The sequence below is a fragment of the Chlamydotis macqueenii genome, chromosome 3, assembly GCF_036417535.1.
Source record: "Chlamydotis macqueenii isolate bChlMac1 chromosome 3, bChlMac1.mat, whole genome shotgun sequence".
Taxonomy (NCBI): Eukaryota; Metazoa; Chordata; class Aves; order Otidiformes; family Otididae; genus Chlamydotis; species Chlamydotis macqueenii.
This window is the reverse complement of record NC_141558.1, coordinates 20,263,884-20,289,468: the sequence shown is the minus strand read 5'-3', so window position 1 is coordinate 20,289,468 and position 25,585 is coordinate 20,263,884. Positions and strand designations below refer to the sequence as shown.

The 25,585-nt window shown below is 37.9% G+C and overlaps 1 protein-coding gene across 2 annotated transcripts in view; it reads right to left on the bottom strand.

Annotated features, from left to right (window-relative positions):
- PXDN (peroxidasin) overlaps positions 1-25,585 on the bottom strand; it is a 90,414-nt gene that overhangs the window by 3,605 nt on the left and 61,224 nt on the right. For both annotated transcript variants that reach the window (XM_086744056.1, XM_086744057.1), the window contains 6 exons: positions 23,612-23,720; positions 23,040-23,197; positions 17,078-18,581; positions 16,098-16,232; positions 13,786-13,994; positions 1,451-1,571 (listed from right to left, as the gene is read on the bottom strand). In XM_086744056.1, coding sequence (XP_086600182.1) covers positions 1,451-1,571; positions 13,786-13,994; positions 16,098-16,232; positions 17,078-18,581; positions 23,040-23,197; positions 23,612-23,720 — 2,236 coding nt within the window. The remainder of the gene's footprint in view (positions 1-1,450; positions 1,572-13,785; positions 13,995-16,097; positions 16,233-17,077; positions 18,582-23,039; positions 23,198-23,611; positions 23,721-25,585) is intronic.

Here is a 25,585-nt window from a genome sequence, read left to right as displayed (position 1 = left end):
GTTTAATCTTCCCCGCCTGCTCAAGTTATTAAAAAGGAGAAAAAGATCTTTTCACCACAAATGCAATTTAAATACAACAACGATCATGAGAACTGATGTGAATGTTAAAGGACTGAAGTTGCTTTAGCTTTATTTATGCTATAAATAAAGTATTGTAAATTCACTGGTTTGTAGTCCTAATTAGGAATTGGACTGTTGTAATTTTTGAGTTTCATTTCTGAAACACAGTTAAACTGCAAGTTAATGAAAACAAGATGCTTCTTAGATAAAAGTCTTTATTTTTTCTTGCTTTCACTTTAATTTAGTTTAACTCTTTTACTGTTTTAGAATTATGGGACTAGCAACTTTAAAAAAATGAATTGCTGTTTTCTAAATTTAAAACTTTCTAACAGTTCACTTAAAATGATGGACAAAACATCCTTCTTCACAGATTACTTCAAAGGAACCTTTCTCTTTCTATCATCTATAAGTAAGCTTATACTTAGCTGCTGTCTTCTCTTGTCTAAAATCCTAAACACCTAAAGGCTCTGTTACTTCAGGACAGCTTCCTCTCTGTTAAGTAAAATGTAATAGTGGTGTTTCTTCAGTGCTGTAATATTTGAATGTTTGAAGTATTTGAAACTGCTGTAATAAATTTACCTGTCTGCATATCTGTCTAGCTGCTTTCATTGCCAGAGTGGGTAGACTCTGCCTTGTCATCTCAGTCAAGTAGATAATTTTATTTGCTAAAATAACACATGCCACATGGAAAGAACTATAATTCAAGAGAGTCTCAAATTCACTCATGAAGGATCTTCACAAGAAATGTTTGGTCTGAGCAGAACTCATTTCGTTTCACTAATTCATAGATAAGTTTTGATTCCCTGGAAATTGCAGGGACCTTGTGCAGTTGATTATTTGTGACTGATATTGTGACTTACTTCCTTGCTACAGTGTTTTGAGGATTAGGGAGTTATAAACAACATTGTCTGTAGCACTCTTACATTTCTGCTCTGAGTATTTTGGCACTAGAAGCAATCCCTACCATTATCACAAATTTATATGCTAGTAGTGTTATCAACACTTGGTTTCCTCCTATTTCTGCAGGAGGTCCTGGCAGCTCCAAGGAGGAAAGGAAATACTTCAGTTTGGTTACTGCAGGCACAGTAGGATTGTGGGATTCCAAATCCCCCAAATTACACTTCATTACCGAGTTTTTTCATTAAAAGCACAGGAAGAACAAAAGCACTACATTGTGTCGCTTACAAAGGGTCTTACACAAATTTGAGCTTGAAAAAAAAGTGATTAGCAGATATGCAGAGGTGTCAGAATGACATACATCAATCATAAACTTGAGGAAGCAGACACTGGAAAAAAAAGTGGTATGCTCTTACAAAGAAATCATTCAACTTCATTCCATTTTGAAAACAAATATTTTTTTCATACTTCTTTAAAAAAAAGTAAATCTCACCTTACTGTTTTGGAGATTTTCATTTTCTTCAAAGGCTTGTCCTCCTGAAAGCTGTAATCAAGAGAACGTCTTCCCCGAAAGTGATATGAAAATGCATTAAACTGTCCTCTAGTTCTACAGTCTGAAATTAGACAAGAATTTACACTTATAAACTACAGTATAATTCAGCAGTTATACTACTATTATGATTTTACAGTATCTTCTGAATTGGCAAAGGCAATTCATATATTCAGTCTGATCCCTCTGGAATCAGTTTGATGGCAGCTGAATATGTCTCAGCGATACAACATTTAAGCCAGCTGAATGCAGAGAATTTGATTACTCACAGACCAATTTTTTCATAGGAAACAAAGGAATAACGATTATTTCACAAATATATCAGTGCTACTTTAACTATTCTTTTCAGTTCTGGAATTTCCACTCTCTTGACTTTTAACTATTTTCTGCTTTGGAATGGAGTAGTTACATATGGAGAAAAATCATGATAGGAAAAACAGCCTGTTGCTTCCTTATCTATTCCAGGCATTATTATTTGTTATTATTGGCATTTGAAAGAGAGAACATTTGCAAACACACTTTACTGGTTGACCAGCCCTACCTCCAAATTTGAGGGATTTGAAGGTATTACCAGTCACTTGGACCCTAAGACCCCACTGTAAAGTGAAAATCTCAAGCCTGAGAATAATCACGACAGAAATCTTCTCCTAAGATCCTAAGAGGATGTCTTCACAGGACGAAGTATGTCTTTCCTTCAGTCCACTTTATTTAGCCTTCCAAACACAGTGAGTATTTGGAAGGAGTCCCATTTAAAAAAAGAAAAGGAAAACAAGACAAAACTGGAACATTACTTTGGAGAAGAGACAATGACAAGAAGAGACAATTTCTGTTCACAGAAGCTTTAAAACAAAAAGTTATAATGGGCCAAGCTGCAGCGGGAACCAACAGCATGTTCAACTGTTAGAAGCAGAGAGTCTGCTAAGAAAACAGAAGGGAAAGAGAAAAACAGAATCCCATGGACGTATCCCAGCTAAGCCTGGTATGAGCAGAATAAGCCATGAAAGCAACTGTACAGGGGAAGAAGTAATTTTCCCTAATATCTGTCTTAACTTGCACCAGAATAAATTTATTCAGAAAGTCAATATCATTTTATAAAGTATTTTTCTGGAACTTAGCAGTAGCTAGATCAAATACTTAAAGTATTTGCACAAATTATTGCACAAATTTCAAGTCAAGAAAAAACACTGTTGAACTGCACAACTTGAGAAACAGATGTAAAGTTCTTGTCTCACATAAATTGAACAAATACCATTGCTGCTCTGTGATTATACAAAAACAAGTATCTTGAACTACTTTTAATTGTATTGAACTTTTACTTAAATTAGACTATTACAATTTCCCTGCTAGGAAAAACTTAGTCTGGCCATGGCTTAATATCAATTAAGATAATAAGAACAAAAAAGACTGACAAAAAAAAAATCCTGATTGATTTTCAGTTCATAACCAATACCTACAGATCATTCTTGAACACAATTTATTTACACAGTTCTCCTTTTCTTTTATTTCTTTGCAGCTTGTCCCAATTTTGAGTAAATTTATTACCTTCCTCCTATAACAACAGCACTAGCAAAGAGCTAGATTATATTTACTGCCAACATATTGTTCATTCTTCTTGTGTGTTCTGCTGTTTCTCACATAATCTTCTTGCTGCTCTCTCAGAAGTTAAGATCTTTCAGATGGGAATAGACCACTGTGTCTCTAAGACGCTCGGTATGAAGGCATTTTTGATCACCCTTAGACACTTCTATATTTAGTATGGTGAGAAAAGGGGTCACACTCTGAAGGACAACTGGAGAAAAGAATTAGTTTTAGTCAGAGGAATTTTTTTTTTAAAGCAATCTGTTGCTTAAAGTTTTCCTGTGTGTCACAGAAATTTTAGTTTCTCTTGGAAGCTATTTGTGAAAGGTTTCTGCTGTCCTCCTTTGTTTAATAACTGGTAAGGTCATCTAACATAATATAGATATATATATATATATTTTTAGTACAATAGCACAATGGCCCATTGTTTTTTTTTATTCCTAGGCTGGTTTTCAGAAACAAAGGTCTGAAATCCTGGGAAGGTTTTTTATCACCTTATACTGGTAAATATGAGAACCATATGTTCAGTGACAGCTTCAAGTACACAGACCTGACATTTCTGTAGCTTTTAAAGACTCAAATAATTCAACTTGCCAAATGAACAACTCTTGTTCTTGGTTTCAATTTCAGGTACAAGGAAGAGGATTGTCACTGCAGCGAGGTACAAGACAGAATTCTCTGCTCTAGCCTTCAGAAAGCCTAAACCAAGAAGTTTATATCTTTCTTTTTAAATGAAGAATACTTTAGCAGTTACAGCAAATCGGAAAACTAAGCCTAAACTTCTGTTTTTTTCAGTTTATTTAAAATTTCCCAAATTAGCTATACCCAGTCCAATTAATTTTCTGTACAAAATGTTTAAGAGCAACTTAGTAATTCTTCTTCTCTATGGACAATGCTTTCTTCTAGAATCTACATTACACTACAAGTGTCAAGATAATCCATTTGTATATTGAAACCATGTTCACATCTTCAGAAAATCCCCTAAGTGCCGGGTCCTGCACTTGGGTCACAAAAACCGCATGCAATGCTACAGGCTTGGGAAAGAGTTGTTGGAAAGCTGCCTGCTGGAAAAGGACCTGGGAGTGCTGGTTGACAGCCATCTGAACGTGAGCCAGCAGTGTGCCCAGGTGGCCAAGGAAGCCAACAGCATCCTGGCTTCTATCAGGAACAGTGTGGCCAGCAGTAGGTAAGTGATTGTTCCCCTGTACTCGGCACTGGTGAAGCTGCACCTTGAATACTGTGTGCAGTTTTGGGCCGCTTGCTACAAGAAGGACATTGAGTTGCTGGAGCGTGTCCAGAGAAGTGCGATGAAGCTGGTGAGGGGTCTGGAGCACAAGCCTTATGATGAGCAGCTGAGGGAACTGGGATCATTTAGTCTGGAGAAGAGGAGGCTGAGGGGAGACTTTATAGCTCTCTACAACTCCCTGAAAGGGGGTTGTAGGGAGGTGGGTGTCAGTCTTTTCCTAGGTAACTAGTGATAGGACAAGAGGAAACGGCCTCAAGTTGCACTAGGGGAGGTTTAGATTGGATATTGGCAAAAATTTCTTCACCAAAAGGGTTGTCAAGCATTGGAACAGGCTGCCGGGCAAGTGGTGGAGTCACCATCCCTAGAGGTATTTAAAAGATGTGCAGATGTGGCATTTAGGGACATGGTTTAGTGGAACTTGGCAGTGTTAGGTTTACAGTTGGACTCAATGATCTTAAAGGTCTTTTCCAACCTAAGTGAGTCTATGATTCTATGTCTCACAAGGTTTTAAAAATATACCTATAATGTAAATTGGATAGAAAAAATCCTGACATTTAGAAGTATTGAGCACTCTTAATTCGCAGTCAATCATCTCTCAAAATCTAGGTCAAGGAGAATTAACAACTTGAGACACTAAAGGAATGTGAAGAAAAGCACATATAATGTAACTATTGTTTCTATTTGTTTGATTATACTTCAGTTTTCTGAGATGTAATGTAGTCAATTAAGTTGCTGTTACTGTAAGAATTTCCATGTATTAAAGAACTCCTAGTTGTGCCAATGGGAGCAGTAAAGGGGAGGAGAAACACTTAAAATGTCTGAAATGTCAAAAGATTTTTTTGAGTAGATGTTTTCACAAAGCAGCTACTTAAAAATTACACAACATAGGAAAAAGACTTTTCACCTCCAATGAAGTCCTAACTCAAAATACTGGTTTTGTTATTGCTAAATAGGCCACATCCCTTCACATTACACTGCACCTCTTAATTTCTTCTGCTGAATATGAATTTATAGCAAACAATAAATGAAATATCAGCAAAAAAACATAATATGTTGGTCTAAAATCCAAAAGTAATCTGCTCAGATTGGCACAGATGCATTTTGCATAAACATCATTTAAACATCTGGACAAAAATAATGACATAGAAGGTAGAAGATGAAGTGACAACTTAGACTGTCATCTCCCAGTTGACATACTTGAGAATTCTAATAATAAAGATGTTCCCTGTAGTTGACCTGGAAGCTCTGAGACTGATGCTACCAAAAAGGCACAGACATCACTGAGAAAGCAAATATGCAGATAATTTACAGAACATGACTATACAAATTGTTAATATATGGCTAATGATAGCCATTTAAAGACATTTTAAAACATATCCTGTCTTTGTGATCTCAACAGGTTTTGGACAGCCCAAAGGATGATAAAGGAGAACCATTAGGTTCTTAACACCAAACCAAAGCAAATCCAACATCCTCAGCAAAAAAATTAAACAGGACTATTTAGAAAAAAAAAAGTAGATTAAAAACATGCACCTTTTGGAATACAAATATCAAAGATCAGTGAGAAAAACAATTTCAGGCAGACTAAAATTTGATGGGAATTTGGAAGTTTGAAAAGGACTCTAAGAATTGACCTGCCCATTATACTGTGAAGATACCTGTGTCTTAGAAAGGCAGTAATAGTTTACAGAGGAGAAGGAAAGGCTCTGACTGCCTAGTTTTGCAGAAATCACCAGGTCACCTCCACTAGGATGCCTTCCTACCCATGTTTGTTTTACAGCCAATGGACAGAGACACAGGAAACACTGTTTTAAATGTAAATTTAAGTTTTAGAAGATACATTTGAATGTATAAAGCAAAATAAATACTACCCAACAGAAACAAACTACAAGATCTGTGTAAAGAGAAAACATATTCAGGCATAAATTGCATCATCTTGTTTTTCTGAAGAGCTCTTGCTAAAGAATTTCCATTGTCACAAAAGATCTTGTGGTCTTACTCTGACATTGCTGTTAACACTTTAAAACATTAAAGTTTTCCACAGCATTTAGTACGTAGCCCAGTGCTGCTTAGTATTTTCACTGACGATGAAAGGGCATAATGAGAAGCGCATTAGAAGATGTAATACTAGAAGTAAAAGCTAGACAATTTTTAAATTAGAAAAAAGCACAATTGTTACAGCAAATAGTTGATGGCTTTCTGGAAGCAAAGAGATTAATGTGGTCAGTATGGAAGCAATGGATGGCGTAATTGTTGGCCTGGTCTTAAAATGCAGGAATTCATAGGTCTATCCTACTGGAAGACCATGTATAAATGCACTCAGACTAAGAATGTGTCTTAACTCTTCTAATAAAATTCAGTGGGATTTAAACATGTTCAATCATAATTTGTATAAATCTATTTTCCTGAATTAAACAAAAAAAAAGAATAATATCTGATACAGAAGATGTGTCAGTTGCTAACTGAGAACCAGTAAAGAACTGTCTTCCTAAATCAGATGACTAAATGAAGATGACTTGCATCTTGTCTGAATCAGCTCCTCACTGGGTCATTGTTTGACACAAAACAAAAGGCTAAAGAAATTTTTCATTTTGATTTGCAAAACAAAAAAAAAAATGTGTGAAAATTTAAAACACTCACAATGGAAAACAAATCAAATTTACATATTTGGAGTAAAATCATGTTTCCATTTAAGCCAATACATCTTTGCACCTAATTGTTAGTCTTTTTTTATTTTTTTATTACATAATTCATCTCCCAAAAACTTTTGGCATATCCCTAACAGTATGTTTATATTTGAGGGAAGAGAGGTTTATCTTTTCTATGTTTTGGGTCCAGAACTGAGATACGAAATCAGTAAGAGTAATCATAGAAGTCCATACTAAGTACTTAAAAAAAAAAAATAATTTTTTTTTTTGGCACTAGAGAGCCTGAAAAAAGCACTATAAGTTTCTTGTTTGAAAAATTTGAAGCTTAGATGCTCTTCGTTCAAATAAAAAGCTGCAGTAATTACTCGCCATTACTGACAAAGAAAGGTAGAAAGTGAAAAAAACCAGAAGAAAAACCTGTGTACCTCAATGGAACCCCTTCTCTTTCCCACCATAAACTAGTAATTCTGTTGTATGTTTCATTATCCGAAATCTAAAGGTAATCTGGTATCATTATTATATAATGGAATAATGCTCTGCTTTAGAAGAAATAAACGCTAGCTTTACCAAAGATATCTAAGTAACTTTTTGTAACTAAGAAGTTTTTCTGTTCTTCATATGGAAAAGAATTCTGACTTGAGCCTAAACAGGAAGGATAACAAAAACAGATATGTTTTTGAACAAAGCTGAAACAGCTGAACATATGGTCACTTATTAAACATACATAAAGTGAAATGAACAGGATTCTGTATTCTAAATTTTAACTGAGGAGGATTTATTTATTAAAAAATCAGAAGTATTTTAAATGTGGAGACTGGTATATTTTTTTCCTTCTAAATAAACAAACAGCAAATATAAATTCAAAGGAAAAAACAAACTTAATGTATTTAACTTAAGGTAAATTTATTTAACTTAAATGCTGTTCTTGAATATGTGCTGTGTATACCTCCCACTTCAGAGTAATGGGGAGTCCCCAGTGCCACAGAATGAAAGAAATTTTTTAAATTAATTGCTTAACCTTGAATTCCCACAGAAAATATCACATCCCTTCATCCATGCAAGAAAGCAGTTCGAGCCATGCATACTTCATTTTTTCTTCACTAATCTCTGCATAGATTTCAGAAGAGTTCAGAAGAAGGAGATGCAGATTTTTTTAAAAAAGAACCTTAGTTATTTACCCTTTCTTTTGCTTGGCAGTTGTCTAACTGTACTGCATCCGGTAGAACTCTCTGGTAGTAAAATTCTTGAATGAAAATATAAGCTAGGCTGTTGAAAGGCAGAATACTCTAAAGAGTTTCCAAAGATAACATCTGCTCTAGAAGGCTCAGTGATAACATAACATTTAGAGAATCAACACATAATTTCTCAGAATAGCTTTACAATTTTTCTGAATCGATACAATTAAAGTATCTGTGAAACTATCTACCAAGTTGCATGAACCATGGCAAAGTGAATTTAACCTGAACTGGTAGAAAATTATTTATTTGCTTATGGTAAAGCATTTGAAGAGTGATGATTAATTTTCTCTCAATGCTTCTGGCATATGTCAGGGTTAGTTTGAAAAGATTCTGGAAGACTTTGCACTAAAATTACAATGAGTCAGCCATATCTAGATTTTCATAGGCTATTATAATCTACTTGGGAATGGCAAACCTAGTAAATACAGTTTTAAAACTTTGAATAAACAAAAAAGAAATCCCTGGTAAAAATTAGAGTAAGACCTGAATGAAATTATATCTGGGTGAAATTGTACAAGATTTCATTGAGATCTAAAGTATTTATCTCTCCTAGTCTCACACAGATAACTGATATTTTGAGCCAAGTCTTCCAAGGAAGAAGTTTCTTAGATGACGATTTATTATTTACAGAATTGTTTACAATACAATAGTCAGTTGTTTACAATACAGTAGTCAGTTTAAAAGCCAAATTGTGTAATGTCTTTGAATGGCAAATCTCTATCTAGTTTTTTCAATTTTTAATGATACCTGAGTTTGTTCTCATGGCAAAGTCACACTAGTTAGAGCCATTTCACAGTATTTACTGTATCTGTACCAGGTTGAAGGTACATCCTCCATCAGTTTACACTTTACCTATGGCCTTAAATTCTGAGCTATATCACCAAAGGACTCTCTGTCATTGGGAACAATTATATCTTACCAAAAGTTAAATGGACACTAAAGGAAGAGGGTGACCTCTCTCTAAGAAATAAAATCCAGTGGTTCTTTATTCATGCATATGTGGAGCTCAAGGGCAGCCTTGACTGCAGTAACCATGAGATGGCTGCAGATCAAGATTCTTAGGGCAGCGAGGAGGGTATGCAGCAAGCTCTTTACCCTGGACTTCAGAAGAGCAGACTTTGGCCTCTTCAGGGATCTGCTGGACAAAGTACTATGGGAAAAAGCCCCGGAGGGAAGAAGGGCCCAAGAAAGTTCGTTAATATTCAAGGAGCAGCTCCTCCAAGCTCAGAAGCTATGCATCCCAGCAAAGAGGAAGTCAGGCAACAATGCCAGACACCCTGCATGGATGAACAAGGAGCTCCTGGATCAACTGAAGAAGAAAAAGGAAGCCTACAGAGGGTGGAAGCAAGGACAAATAGCCTGAACAATTACAGAGACATTATCCGAGCGACCAGGGATCAGGTTAGGAAGGCTAAAGCCCTGACAGAATTACATATGGCCAGGGACATCAAGGGTAAAAAGAAAAGCTTCTTTAGGTATGCTGGGGACAAAAGAAAGACCAGGAAGAATGTGGGCCCTCTCTGGGAGGAGACAGCTGAGGTACTCAATGTCTTTTTTGCCTCCATCCTCACCAGCAAGGGCTCTAGCCACATCACCAAAGTCGTAGAAGTCAAAAGCAGGGACTGGGAGAATGAAGAACTGCCCACTGTAGGAGAATCATAGAACGGTTAGGGTTGGAAGGAATCTTCAAAGGTCATCTAGTCCAAACCCCCTGCAAGGAGCAGGGACATCCCCAACTAGATCAGGTTGCTAAGAGCCTCATCCAGCCTGGCCTTGAACAAGGTTTGAGACCATCTAAGGAATCTGAAGGTGCATAAGTCCATGGGACCTGATGAGATGTATCTGTGGGTCCTGAGGGAACTGGTGGATGAAGTTGCCAAGCCACTATCCATTGTATTTGAGAAATCATGGCAGTGAGGTTCCCGTCAACTGGAAAAAAAAGGAAATATAACCCCTATTTTTAAAAAGAGAAACAAGGGGAACTACAAGCTCCTGAGTCTCACCTCTGTGCCTGGCAAGGTCATGGAGCAGATCCTCCTGGAAACCATGCTAAGGCATGGGGAATATAAGGAGGCAACTGGTGACAGCCAACATGGCTTCACTAAGGGCAGATCGTGCCTGACTACTCTGGTGGCCTTCTATGACAGGGTTACAGCATCGGTGGATGAGGGATGAGCAACTGATGTCATCTACCTGGATTTGTGTGAGACATTTGACACTGTCCCGCATGACATCCTTGTCTCTAAACTGGAGAGACATGGATTTGATGGATGTACCCTTAGTGGATACGGAATTGGTTGGATGGCTGCACTCAAAAGAGTTGTGATCAATGTCTGAATGTCCAAGTGGAGACCGGTGACGAGTGGTGTTCCTCAGGGGACTGGCGCTGTATAACATCTTTGTCAGCGACATGGACAGTGGGATAGAGTACATCCTCAGCAAGTTCGTCAATGACACCAAGCTGTGTAGCGCAGTCAACATACTGAAGGGAAGGGATGCCATCCAGAGGGACCTTGACAGGCTGGAGAGGTAAGCTTGTGCAAACCTCATGAAGTTCAACAAGATCAAGTGCAAGGTCCTGCACATGGGTGAGGGCAATCCCACGCACAAATACAGGCTGGGCAGAGAATAGACTGAGAGCAGCCCTGAGGAGAAGGACTTGGGAATGCTGGTGGACAAGAAGCTCAACATGAGCCAGCAATGAACACTTGCAGCCCAGAAAGTCAACCACATCCTAGGCTGCATCAAAAGAAGCATGACTAGCAGGTCAAGGGAGGTGATTCTCCTCCTCCACTCTGCTCTCGTGAGACCCCACCTGGAGTACTGCGTCCAGTTCTGGAACCCCAGCATAAGAAGGACATGGACCAGTTGGAGGAAGTCCAGAGGAGGGCCACAAAGATGATGAGAGGGCTGGAGCACCTCTCCTATGAGGACAGGCTGAGAGAGTTGGGGTTGTTCTGCCTGGACAAGAGAAGGCAGTCTTCCAGTACCTAAAGGAGGCTTACAGGAAAGACGAGGAGAGACTGTTCAGTAGGGCCTGTTGTGACAGGACTAGGGATAATGGTTTTAAAATAGAGGGAGGTAGATTCAGACTGGATATAAGGAAGAAATTTTTTACAGTGAGGGTGGTGAAACACAGGAACGGGTTGCCCAGAGAGGTGGTGGATGCCTCATCCCTGAAAACATTCAAGGCCAGGTTGGACTGGGCTCTGAGCAACCTGATCTTGTTGAAGATGTCCCTGCTCCTTGCAGGGGGGTTGGACTAGAGGACCCTTCCAACCCAAACTATTCTAAGATTCTAAGATCTAGATACCTTTCATCAGGAAATCTACAAGATACTGGTATTGAAAGCTAGGTTTTTATTGGGTAAATTATAAGAGTCTAATAATTGACTACTGATAGTACCATTACTCTCTCTAATAAGAGCAAGTTTTTTCCAGCTAGTAATCTGTTTAACAGCAATTTCTATATAATCAGAGTTCCACAGAGAAGGTCCCAAAATTCCTAAATGTACTTTTTCAACCACAGCATGTAATTTGAGTTTTGTCAAATGACAATGATAACAACACTGTCAAGGAGATCTCAATAAAGAGAGGTCATTGTCCTCTGAACTACTTGGTTGTTAATGATACTGCAAATCATTCTGCAAGTCTGTGTATTCCAGAAAATTCTTTTGGGAAGGGATCTTCTATGTTACAGATGCAGTGAAGTCTGATGTGATGATGGCTAAAGAGAGGCCATGCAGAAAATCTGCATAGTCAACATACAGGCTACCAAGAAACATGAGATTCTAAGTGTCCTGTGCTTCATGAAGCTAAGTAAACCTTTTTTCTGGATGTGTTGGTTTTGTTTAGTGGAGAGGGCTATGGTGGTAGCTTCTGCAAGAAGCTGCTAGAAGGTTCTCCTTTGTCCGGTGGACTCAGCTGGGTCTAGAGCGAACCTGCCACTGGCCAGGGCTGAGCCAGCTGGTAACACAATGTTCCATGATAACACTTCTGTGATAACACTTCTGTAATAATGTATTTAAGAAGGGGGAAAATAATTTAACAAAAGAAAAGGAAGGAGCTGAGAAGAAGCTGAAGTGGAGGCAGAGAGTGGGAGGCGCGAGCCTTGTGGGCCTTTCTGCCCTCACCTTCTGGCCTCCTGCCGGGTGGCTGTCTGGGCCTGACTTGGCCCAGCCTGGCCGCAAGAAGTGGAGAGGAGATGTGAAGAGAACCTGAGAGGCGCCTGCCTGAGCAGATTGTGAAGAACTTTTTGTGAGAGGAATCGCTGCAGACGCCAAGGTCAGCAAAGAAGGAGGGGCAGGAGTAATGCTACTCCCAGCAGAGATCCCCCGGCAGCCCATGGTGCAGCCCATGGTGAAGCAGGCTGTCCCCCTGCAGCCCATGGAGGTCCACAGAGGATCAAAGATCCACCTGCAGCCCTGGAGGACCCGATACCAGGGCAGGCGGATGCCTGAAGGAGGCTGTGGCCTGTGGAGGGCCTGCGCTAGGGCAGTCGGTTCCTGTGGGACTGCACCCCATGGGAAAACAACCTGTGCCAGAGCAGTTCATGAAGGTCTGTAGCCTGCATGAGGAACCCCGCCATGGAGCAGAGGAGGAATGTGAGGAGTTCTTCCCCCAAGGAGGAAGGAGAGGCGTAAAGCAACATGTGATGAACTGACCAGAACCCCCATTCCCTATTCCCCTCTGTGCCACTCAGGAAGGGGGAAGCGGGTAGAGATAATTGAAATTAAGTTAAGCCCGGGAAGAGGGAGGGGTGGGGGGAAGTTGTTTTGTTTCCTTCCACATTATCCTGCTTTGGTTTTAATAATAAACAAATAGTTTTACCCAAGTCAAGTCTGTTTTGCCCATAACGGTAACTGTAACGATCTTTCCCTGTCCTTATCTCAAACCTTGAGCCTTTCTTGTTATATTAACTCTCCTCCATTCCCTCAGAGGGTGGGGGAAGTGAGCGAGAGACTGCGTAGCTTTGTTCCAAGCAGGGCTGAACTACGACACTGGAGAAAAAAAGTTCACTTCTAAAGAAAAGCAAATCATCCCACTGTCCTGACTTTTTAAGGAGATGGCAATGAACAAGAATATTTATCCACAAAAGGAAGAAAACATATGTTTAGAATGTGTTTATATTTCATATAAAATCTGGAATTATTACTCACTTAACAAGGGTTGTGGTAACTGCCTTACATCTTATTCCCTTACTAATAAGCACGGAACATTATTCTACCTCATTATTCTACCTCTCCCCTTTAAAGCCTTGCAATTAATGAAGACAAAAAGGTTATCTCAAATTGTTTAGCATCACAGCTGATCAGTACCGAGACAGAATTCAACCCTTGGTACAAAGTCAGATGAGTAGACAAGATCTCAAAGAAGACACTTCAATAAATAATAAATAAATAATCTCTCATTCTTCTATTGGGAAGTTAAATAGTAATGTTCTTCTCCAGCTTTGAGTTTGCAACATCTTAACAAAAACTGAACAACAGTCAAATATTTTCTTAAAATAAAATGTACTGACACTAAACAAAGCACACATTAATACACCCAAATCCACCCATATACAGACCTTCACAGCAATCTTGCCACATTCTGAGGTCTAGTTTAGGAATATCTTCACAGCTACTATATCCATGTGGGAATTCAGCCACCTTAAAGACATCATGTTGCACCCTGGTTATGTTGTCACCATTGTCACATAAAACTCTGGCAAGAGACGTCTGCTTGATCTGAGTCAGCTGAGCAGGTGTGAACACACCTGGGTTCTCATACCATAACCTGTAATCTCACAGAAAAGACAAGTTTGCTAGTGAAAAAACAAAACATACAGTTTTCCAGAGATACTGCAATACTATATTGAGATTGAAATTAATTATTCCATAAATCCTGTTCTCAGATTTACATTGTATCTGAGGGAGAGATCTAGATACCTAAACGTAAGTGCTTGGTGTTACTTCAGCCCTACTTGGTGTCATGCTGACACTGAAAGGGCCCAAGTCTTCAACAAATCCTTTGACTTCTCTTCTAGTCCAATTCCAACATCTAAAATGGCACTAGACTACCAAGTTTAGGTTTCATTTAATGTAGAGGCTTAATTTACTACAGATTTCTTTCTCCAGGAAACTTTCTATGGGTATGAAAAAAAAATTTGATAGAATTGCTGAGATTGGAAGTATTAATATAGTAATTATATAGTATTAATCTATATTTAGTTTATGATCAAGATAACTGAGATTGTTTAATTTACTAAGGAAATTTTTCCTGTAAAACTATTTTAATGACTACAGTAATTCAGGGACTGACTAATATATGATCGGTTAATTAATTGTATTCAAGCAGGAAACACTGTACTATCAAATAAATTATTTTTTCATACATAAAGTGCTAAAAAGCCTATTATCAACAGAAAAAATTAATAATAAATTACTGTGAAAAGCAAGCCAGCACTTGTAAAAGAAAATATTTTAAGTTACTGTCCAGGATTTGAAAACATTTTACACTATTCTAACATATACTAATTGCTCACTGTGGTATCATTTACATCTCACAAAACTGTAAAGTTATAATTCTACATTGATACTTTTTATCACCTATTTCAACCAAAAATAAGTACGAGGCTCTTTAACCTTTACAAAAAATCAATGACAATTTTATACTAAACTTAGAAGAATGATCAACAAATTTCATTTTATCTACTTATTGTATCATTTTCAGAAGGCATTGGACAGTGGACAATGTATTTCCAAGTACTGGGATCAGAAAAACAGATTCTGAAATTTCCATCTTGACATGAAGTTAGGCTCCCTTCAAACATCACTCCTTTTCCCTGCACAGGGACATTTGTTTTGCATGGTGTTGGCAGCTTTGATCCTCTGCCCATTGTAAAGGCTTTTCAAAGAAGAGTTGCTTTCGTTATGTCTAGTAATATTTTACTCTTTGCTGGCATGTTGCCTCAAAACACATGTATTCTTTGGGCAGCAGAATCCCATTTCCTAAATAGTCAATGTTTGCCTATATTTTCTAAATTTTGTTTCCCCCCCAAAAAAAAAAAACCTAACTCAAAACCAAATGACATTAGATAAAATGAATCAAATCTAATTTCCTAATTCCTCCTCTGTTTCCCTTTCACTAGGATGGGACTAATCAGCATAAGTCTTTCTACCCTAGTGCCATGCAAAAACCAGGATCCTACGTCACAAATTATGTTAAAATGAGGGAAACGTTCATTTTCAGATTGCAAACGAGTGTGCAGAAAGTATGCGAAGGAGATCTGGCTGCTGTAACAACAGCAATAGCCATTTTCTTATTTCAAGTACTGTAGAAACTGAAAATGAGAAATTGCTTATAATGTAAAGTAATCTAAGAACAATTATCAAATTGTGTTCTTGGGAATAACCTGCCTGCTTTTAACACTCTTTTGGTGCACAGACTGCTTGCATTGAAACATGCATAGGAGTTATATACCCAGAGTGATACTTTTCCAACCTATGCTTAAGTAACGGAGATGGTAAAAGTGTCTCAGCCACCACAACTCCTTTGTCAATAAAATAATTAAATACCAATGAAAGGAGATGCATAATATCAATTTTTCAGAAAGAGTCAAATAATTGGTAAAAGGGAACTTGTTGTTTTGTGTTGGCTGTGGTGCTTTTCAGACCTGAGTATGACATACTCCCCATAAAAAGTAACAGATTTAAAAAATAAATTAATCATAGCTTCCAGCAATGTTTTAAGCCTGTATTCTTCATCTTTTTCAATTACATATTAAAATCAGAAATGAAAAAAAAAAAATGCAGCTTGATTTGGAAACAAGCCATTGCAACTGTTACCAAGCATTCTCAATTTAAAATGCCTTTTGGTTTCCATGGTATATCAATTTACCTGTCTCCATCTCGAATGCGCCTAAACTGTGTGGTTAATAGACACATCAAAGTTGGCCCCAGTCGGCTCCCTGGAACCAAGTCTTCTACCATTAGAGCAGGAAATAGGTCTATGTTCAGTGGGGAACCATACAATCTATAAAGAGAAAAAACACAATTAGTTAATATCAAATATTTTACATTTACAAAATAACCAGTATGTGGTAAAACTAAGGGCAAGAGATATGAAAAATTCACAGTAAAAATGACAGTGATGGTGCTACATACTTTGTGAACAAGCTTTGAGTGTATATACAAGAAATCCTGCAATGTAGGTTGTATATGTGAGTAACATCACAGGGGTCTGCAAATCTACCCCACAATTTCCTTTCTCCTACTAGCTTTCTTCTGATTTCTTAGAACTGTTTCTTTTTCAATAGCTTCTCTTTCCTGCCCCTCTGTGCACTTTTTCTTTTACTGTATCTGAGACTAATTCTCTGTCTTTGATTGTGTGTAGATAAACTAGGGGTGGCAGGTAGTTGAAGACTTGTTTTCAAACACTGACACCCTGAAGAAGAACAGATTACTGGTAATGAAGGATGTCCACATGAAAATACAATGAACAATATTCCCATTTGTTTTAGTGTACGGAATGAATAGAACTAAACATGTAAATACTCGCATAAGACTGGCATTTAATATGACCTTACAGTAAAACAACATTTATATTTAACAGCATTTGTAAAACCAGATATTTCAAATTAATAATTTCATGGACACATACAGAATATATTAACTTCTTATTGTTCACAGAGATGTAGAAGCGGAGAAATGATCTGCATGTGGGAATTTTCCACACCTATTTCCTGGTACAGATGGAAGTTTCTTAAAAATTCCCTTTATTCCTTTCTTAACAGATATTTTCTTCTAGTTAAGACATTTAACTACTAATTTTGCATGCACATTTAGATAATTGATTGCTTTTCTTCACCTCAGGCTCACCTGCTAAGTTTCTCCCTGATTTCAGGATTCTTAATTTCATTTTTCAGATCTTCAAAAGTCTGAGCTGAAGAAAGATTACAGTAAACTCTAAAATCATGGTAGGGAGGAATTCCATGATCTCTGCCTCTCTGAATATTCATAGCTGCCAGATCTAAAGCCACAGTACGTGCCATGGAGAAGAGTCTTTCTGTTAATTCTGTATTGAGTAATTGTGATGGGACACGCATCTTACCAGCAACACCAAACAATCCCCTTAGAAGTGGATCAATGCCTCCTTCATTTACAATCCGAAATGGAGAGAAGAATGCCTTATGAAGAGGTAGATGGCCTTGTGGAATAGGTTCAAAGTTTTCATCCAGTCGATACAGAAAAGGATTAATGAGTGTGTGACCAAACCTAAAAGCGGCAGTTGCAAACTCATTAGTTATGCCAGAATTAACACTGGGATCATAACCCTTATATTCGCCAAGCATCTTCATGCCTACCTCTCCAAAGATCTTAGGTAGCCAGTGGCTAAATGTTATGTGTTGCATTTCTGCACCAACAATTTTGCGTGTTTCGTGATATATTGTGTCACCATCCCAGTGTGGATTGAGTTTCAGGAGCTCTGTGGCAATTCTGTTGTGTTCTCTAAACCACAATGTGTGGATGCTGGTAAGACCCAGTTGTTCGTTAGAACGCTGATCACCAGCTAAAAAGCAGGGAATTGGGCTCTCATTTTCATCTCTCATACATTCTGTTGGTGGGCCAGTGGCAAATGGAAGAAGGGGTTTGCCAGATCTCTGTACGATGCCCTGTCTCAGAAGACCCCTTTGACTTGCCAAGTCTCTGATTTCTAGTGCTTCGTGGTCCGAGCTGCCATACACATTGGACGCATCGATGTATGAAGTCAGCTGGTTGATCTGTTCTCGTGGGTACACAGAATTCATCAGGAGAGATGTCATGCCGCTTCCACAAACCGGACTGGAGCGTACAAAAAACATGCAGCGTGCACCGTTTCGAACTCTGGGATCATTTGGTGGTATCATGATTGAAAAGCATGGAGGATCATTTGTACAAACTGAACTGCAATGCTGACCATCCGAAAACCTGGCCTCACTTAGAGCAGCCACAGTGAGGTCAAGGTCATGGTCAAGAAACTGACCCCACTGCATGAGCATGTGAGTGTACTGCTCATCAGGAGTTATTGTTTCCGTTCCAATTAGAGTTGTTGAAACCAAGCGAGGCATTGGGAGTGCGTAGCCATTAGTGAGCCTCCTGGGTTCAATTCCTCGAGGCAAATTAAATCCATTTTCGTATACTGACTTTAACAGACGTTCAAAAGCTGTCAGAGAAGCGCCCCACATTGGATGCTGAAGGTTGTTGCAGGTTCCATCGTGTGTCCTGTACTTCTGGTGGAAGCACATATCTGAGCAGTTGTTCACTCGTCGATGGGCTGTACAGCCTGAGAGATTAGCTATCAGATTCAAGTACTGTGGGGATACAAGGTCGTTATAGTGATAACCTGAAACCAGAAGAGAGATAGAGAGAAAATCAAAGCCTTCATAGACTCATTCACAGATCATGAACTTCTTTGAAATGTTATTATATTGCATTTTCCACCAGATTAAATATCCCCATTATTTAAAAATAATAATAATCATATATGTATATAAGAACATTAGATCATTTGAGCAATGATCACTATTAGGTCAGGAGGGAACTTTATAAAATGCAAATTCAAGTACAACTTTTATAAAATGTTCACAAAAGGAGCTCATTACTTATTTGGTCACTTAAGAAAGCAGAGATATTTTCAGAAATAAAAGCCTCATGTTGAGATAAATGGGAAAATTTTCCCCATGTTACTAAAAGCATTTCGAAAAGTGTCAATAACACTTACATGGATTCCAAGAGAATCTTTTGAGACTTGATAATTCACTGAACTACTTTGTTTTGCTTTACTACAGTGAAAGTTGCAGAATTTCAAGAAAAAAAAAAAATCAATAAAAACCACCCAAAAAATAGCAGACAATACAGCTAAACAGAGGAGTGATCTAGGACAAGTGGTGTGGAGTAATTCGTATTCACACTACCCAAGACTAGTTTCTAAATAAAAGTGGTGTTTGCATAACACTTGGCACAGGTTTCCTCTGCAATCCACACCATTCACCTCTGGGACTACAGCTTACTTATCGCTTTCCTGCATTTTTTTTTCTCAGTTCATAGAAAAATAATATATACAAAAGACACACCGTAATTCATTTGAATGATGTTTTTATAACTTCAAACTAAGGCTATGTGTTGCATGATCTCTGCTGTGGTATGACAGTATGCGGAAGGACGGAAGGCCACAAGGCCTAGTACAGTGTTGGGTGACTGCAAATAGCAGAACAGTCAGGCTGTGCCTTGTCCATGCTGCCTGTTAAGAGTCATTCTAAAAGGGATTTTTTCTTAGAAACACCTGGACTTCATTTCGGGAAAAAAAAAAAGGCATTAATTTAGCCTATATCTACATTATCAACTTGTGTAGACAAACAGAAATGTGCCTGTAGAGTGACATTTTTGATCCTGAGAAAGACATCCCTACTGTATCCATTGTGCAATAGTAGTAGATTTCCTTCTGAAAATCTCTACTTTGTTCTCCTGGACTGACTGTGGCCCCGGATCACATTTTTCCCTTAATCTGAAAAGAATCCACACTGTTCCAAGACCATACCACAAACTGCGAGATTCAATTCAAACAGGCCCAGCTCATCCAAAGCATAGGCACACCTTCCATTACTGACTGATACACGGTGTGGATGAGCACGGTTCCAGGATCCAGGAGAGAGCCCAGGAGGCAGAGTATTTAGCAGTGTAGATGTACTCTTAGCTAACTAGGAACCATCATACACCACCATGGTTCTTGATCTGGAAAGCTTGCAGTCAGGAGTAAAACCGAACAAGTAGAATAAAAGCAGAAGGAAAAAAGGAAATGAGGGTGTGTATAGCAGTATTGTGTTCCCACGGGCTCATGGGGTTCCCACCATGATGGTAGTCACTCAAGAATATTAACTGAATGCAGTTTTGCAAGAGGTTGGTGCAGGCAAATTGCACACAGTCGGGAAATGTTCCTTTTAGTCCCAGGCTCAGTCCCAGCGTGCCTGCAAAGACCCTGACCTACATCTACATTCAGCACATACGCGTGCGCTAGACACATTGGCTCTCCGCCAATTTCTACAATGCAGGGCAATTTCAAACAAACCACCTAAAGCCCCTCTTTGTCTTTGCCTTGAAAGGGACTGGATTGCTCCCAGCTGCTCAGCTGGGACAGGACCTGTGCTCAGTCAGGGGATCTACGTTTTCTTATCCTCAGGCTACGTGCACTCCGCATGGTCTACAAGTCAAAGCAAAGATATTAGAGACTTAGTGCTTGCATTAGGCAAAACTAACCTGTTCTTGTACACATACACAAATTATTTTATGGAATACTCCAGACTCGGAAAAAGAAAAACAAACCAGAGAGCAAAACCTGTAAGTGCCACTGGGCAATGCAGCAAAATACATTCTTTGAGGATATTATTGATATGATATTAGAATATGCTGGCTACTACTAGGGCAGTTTCATTCTAAAACTACACCTAGAAAACATATCGTCTTTATAACAACACTCCTTATTAAATTATCTTCATTCATCATGGAGTTCTTTCCTTATGATCATTATTATGTCTTTACATAGACATTTGTCTGCTGTGGTTATCCCAGTTGCCACCCACATTTCTGAAATCAAATTATGAGCAAAACTTGACTATGAATGTTTTAGGTGGAACGACCTTCATTACCAATTTAAAATAAAACGTTCAGCTTCTCTGTTTAGAAATTCAGGTGGGACGCAATATCTCATCTGTGGATTAGATTTGATGGCTTTCTGAGCCAAGTGGAGGCTGCCATAAAATGGCAGTCTCAGATCCTTAATTACCCCTCATATTGTAGGGGTAACTAACTCTGGCTTTGCTTTCTGAAAGGCTGGGTGCTGAACATTTCCAGTGCTTAGAAGCTGGCAAACTCAATTCACATTATATTAGCTACAGTTTTTTCAAACTGCAAGGAAGATGTTTCATAGTGTCACAGACATATGATGAGAGGTGACTTCTTAACCAGATCAAGCTCCTGCTTGAAGCATGGCCGTCTCTAGCACTGGATCAGCTCAGCTAAAAACCTCCAAGGACTGAGACTCCTCAGCTGTTCTGAGTAAGTTGTTCCAGTGCCGCACTGGCCTCTTGGCGAGAAACTGTTTCCTAACATCCAATCTGAACCTCACAAGCAGCAATTCCCTTCGTTATATACAGTCTGTCACTGCAGAGGAAAATTTGGCTCCATAGTCTTTCCTTGGGATATTCCAAGATTTTACATTAAAAAAAGTCTCCAAACGGGAAACTGTCAAGTTTCTCAACTGTTCCCAATGCAAAAGTGCTATATAACACCTTTCATTAGGCTCTGCATTTTGAAATAAATCAAAATAAGGACAAATACGAGTACTAAAATCTGAGCATTAGGCTATTTAAATAAAACCAGATTTATTTTACTATTCAAGTTTCTCCAAAAGCCAGGTTTCTATGGATTTTGCAGGGCTGAGAAGCAAGCTCTGGTTGTGAACACGATTTCCAGTATCATAGAAAGTTGCCTGATTTTGTGTCCATTAATTTGTATTTGTATGCTTTAATGTCAATTTTTGGTAAACTTTACGTGATTGAATTTCGCTACTACAAATCCTAGTGCAAAGCAGTCAAGCAATTCTCACACATCAGACTTCATATATTCCTAGTATTATATTCAATATGCTTGCATATGCATCTAATCAGACAAACAAATTAAATCAGGTTGCTTTTATGAAACACAAGCCTTCAAAGAATTTTGAAGAAGATTTTGTGGTAAACTATTCATCACAAATTATTTACTCAGCTCTTGTAATGAGCAACAAGCTTCTTTTACTAGTAAATATTACAGTACTCCACAAAGCTTGCAGTCTTTAGTTTTATAAACACTTCCCTAGTTCATGGTCAGAGTTAAAGTTTTCGGAAGTTACAATAAATACTGAATTATAAACATCAAAAAGAATATAACAAGTAAAAATATTTCCTCTAGATTTTCAGTGTAGCCTTTGGCTATGTCTCAAGTCTCAAAAGGTCTCCTAAAACTCTATCGTTATTTCCAAATGCTTCAGTCCTATGTCTCAAGCTTATCCACACACATATCTACACACATTAGTTGTATATGCTCCAGTTGGGCTTCATGCATTTGAACTTGGACTTCAATAACTAAAAGGTAGAAGTATTAAACCTTTCATTTTTCTGCTATTTATAAAAAGTAGAATCAGATCAGTGCTAAAGGAAACACTTAGCTTAGTTTGATACCCATTTAAAGAATGACTGGCAAATAATTCTTTGAATACTATTATGGTACATGCAGAAACCTTGGTTTGTAAAGTATACAAATCCTTCTTGTTATATCATCTCTTCTCCTTGCCAAGGCACACCAACACTAAATGGTTTTACTTAAAGAAACATGAACAAAATACTGATAATTTTTAATACACAACAGAAAAGTCTGTTCTGCTAAGAAACAATGGTCCTAATGGATTAACAGACAGGGAGTTAACAATGAGGACATATTATGCACTTCCATTATACTAAATTTGACCAGTAGAAGAATCTGCATATGAATTTTCCCCTAAATATCAACATAAGGAAAAATAAAAACACTGTACTTGGAGAGCTCAAACAAACTCAGTCACACCATAATGTAGCAATGCGCAAACCAAGGACTGAACTGGGTAAACATATATACTTGGTAAAGTTTTGCAAAGTCAAATACTCCACTTATTTCAATGCAATGGTTCTGCAGTTGGGATCCAGACTTGCTAAATAAATGTCTCTTGAAGTACAATGACTTAAGAAGGCAAATACACTTCAACACAGAAAAATAAGCAAAGAGTACTGACTTGTTCCATTCAGGTCAACCATTAGACCATCTTGTACATGATCTTGAATAAGCTGTAATGTCCTTTCAAATATTTCCCCAGCTCTTGCTTGCTCAACAGTGTATGGATCCCTTGGGTATCGAAATAACGCTAGCAAATCATTTGGAGAACGAGGACGACTGATAGATAATTTGAAAAAAATAGTAAGTGCATACAAGAGTTACAAAATAACAATACTACACAAATCATTTAAATGTTTAGCAATGCGATTAGTACATACCTTGGTTACTCATCTCAAAATGGAAGGCAAACAAAAAAAATATTTAATAATTTAGTAGCAATTAAACATTTAATAGCCCTTTAATAAACATTATCTCAGCAGAAAAACTGCTGCAGTGAATAGAGGTCTCAACAGGAGTGTTTAAACAACAGGAATCATTACATGTTAAAATGCTAGTATTCCCAGAACTAACCAGATGTTAACAATGTCATTTAAATAATAAACTGGTTTCTTTCTTAATAAATTTTCCATTATTTCTAGGATATACTAAATTAATTTTTATTTCTCAATACAAAAAAAAAGAAGGGGGTACCTGTCAAACAGATGTGTACGTGTTGAATTTATTGCTCTATCAACAGTTGCAATTGCTTCCACAATTGATGTTTGTACAAAAGGATCTCCATTCCGGCTGACATTAGGGACTACAGAAAGAGGAATTCACACGTTATTGCAAAAATGGCCACACACACAAAAAGATACTTCTATAAAACAGTGTCTAGACACGACATCATTTCAGTTGCACAAAGTAAACCCTGTTCTTTAAGCATTAGTTCGTTCAAATATATAATTCTTAACCATTTTGGAATTCCATCAAAGCACATTACAGTAGTGCAAAATTCATTTAAATAGAAGTTAATGTAAGTTTAAAAGTCAGCTTGTTTAAAATTCTAAAACAAAATAAAGTGAAGATAAATGCATACAGCATTTAACTATCCATTAATTAGTCCTAAAATTTCAAGTAAAAATGACCGAAGAAAAAATCAATGATTACTAAGGGGTTTTTTTTCTGGTGTAGTTTATTATCAGCTTTCATGTGTTGATATCAAGAACTTGACCTATATCCACCGACATCAATGCAAGTATTCCCTCCGATTTCAGTTACCTGAATTAGTACTCAATTCAATGTTAGAATTTAAAGGGTTTACAGGAATGTGTTACAGCAAGTGGAAAATACTGATAGACTTAGTTTGCCTTTTAAAACACATGCATCACATAAATTCAAAGAGATTTCACCAAAAAATGAATAAAGCACAAAAGAATAACACTAAAAAACCCCCACAGATTTTATATATTCCCAAATAGCTACAGTAAATTAACACTGCTCCTCTCCTGAGCTTAGTCTAGTAAGCAACACATGTTAATTTTAAAGGGCTCTAAATATTTTATTTAGTTTGATCACTACTTTGTTTTCTACTTTAAAATTACCTAGGTTTTTAATACTACATTAAAAATCACATGCTTAAAAGCTATTTAACGACTCTGCATAAAACTGGAAACTCACTAATGCATAGGCCCATTCATCTGCCTTTTTATACAGAACTCAGTTGCAGCTGGATGTTTGTACAATGTATCTAGGGCTAATAACCTACCTTTCAGTCAAAACCAAGAACCACCACATCCAGGGGCAACAGCTAACAATTTCCAGAGCGTGTTTAGATTGGACAAGTCACACAGGAAGAAGGGTAAAGTAGGGAAGAAGTCCAAAGCAAATACACTTGAATAAAATCAGCAGATGTACAAAATCAGCTGACATAAAAACTGTTGTTTGCAAGCTTTTCATTTTTTTTTTCTTTTATAGGCAATATTTCCTTGTTCATTCATAACTGGCAGCTGAAGCTGTGTCTATATGAGTTTCAGAGTCTAGTCCATCAAACAAAACAGCCCCTGGCACTCCCTCGCTGTAGCTGAAGCCCCTTTCTCTGCCCTGAGGCCAGCTGCCTTGGGCGGCTCACAACAGGCGCCCAGCATCCAAAATGGAGTGACCCTTTTCACAGTGCCTACGGGCAATAGTCCCTGACCTGTCCTAACTGCCAACTGTCCTTATGGCTCGACAGCTTCATTTTCATAACAACCATATAGAAACATGATAAAGTACTCATTTTAAAGAGAAATATCATTTACAGCTTTGCTACCCTTGTTTTAGTTGTTTCAGAGAGCACTTGTGCAGCATGAACCATCTTTACACTGTAGCATTGCAGATTGTAAAAATCCAGTGGCAGGTTACCTTCCCTAGTGCGGTCAATGACAGACGTAACCTCGGTGTTCACTTTAGATACGTGTTATGCAGAGCTATCTTTTTCATTAATGGTATGTGCAGGCTGAATCCTAAACCTTGCTCAGATATTTACTACACTGTACTATATTTCTGTTTGTACTATTTGCTGCCAGCAGTTCACCTTTTAGAGTGATAAATATTAAAAGTTCAAGCTCCCTGCAAGCCTTTCACACAATACCTTTTTTGGGATGAGGAGGGTGTGAGGTAAAATAACAATTTTTTTAACCACAA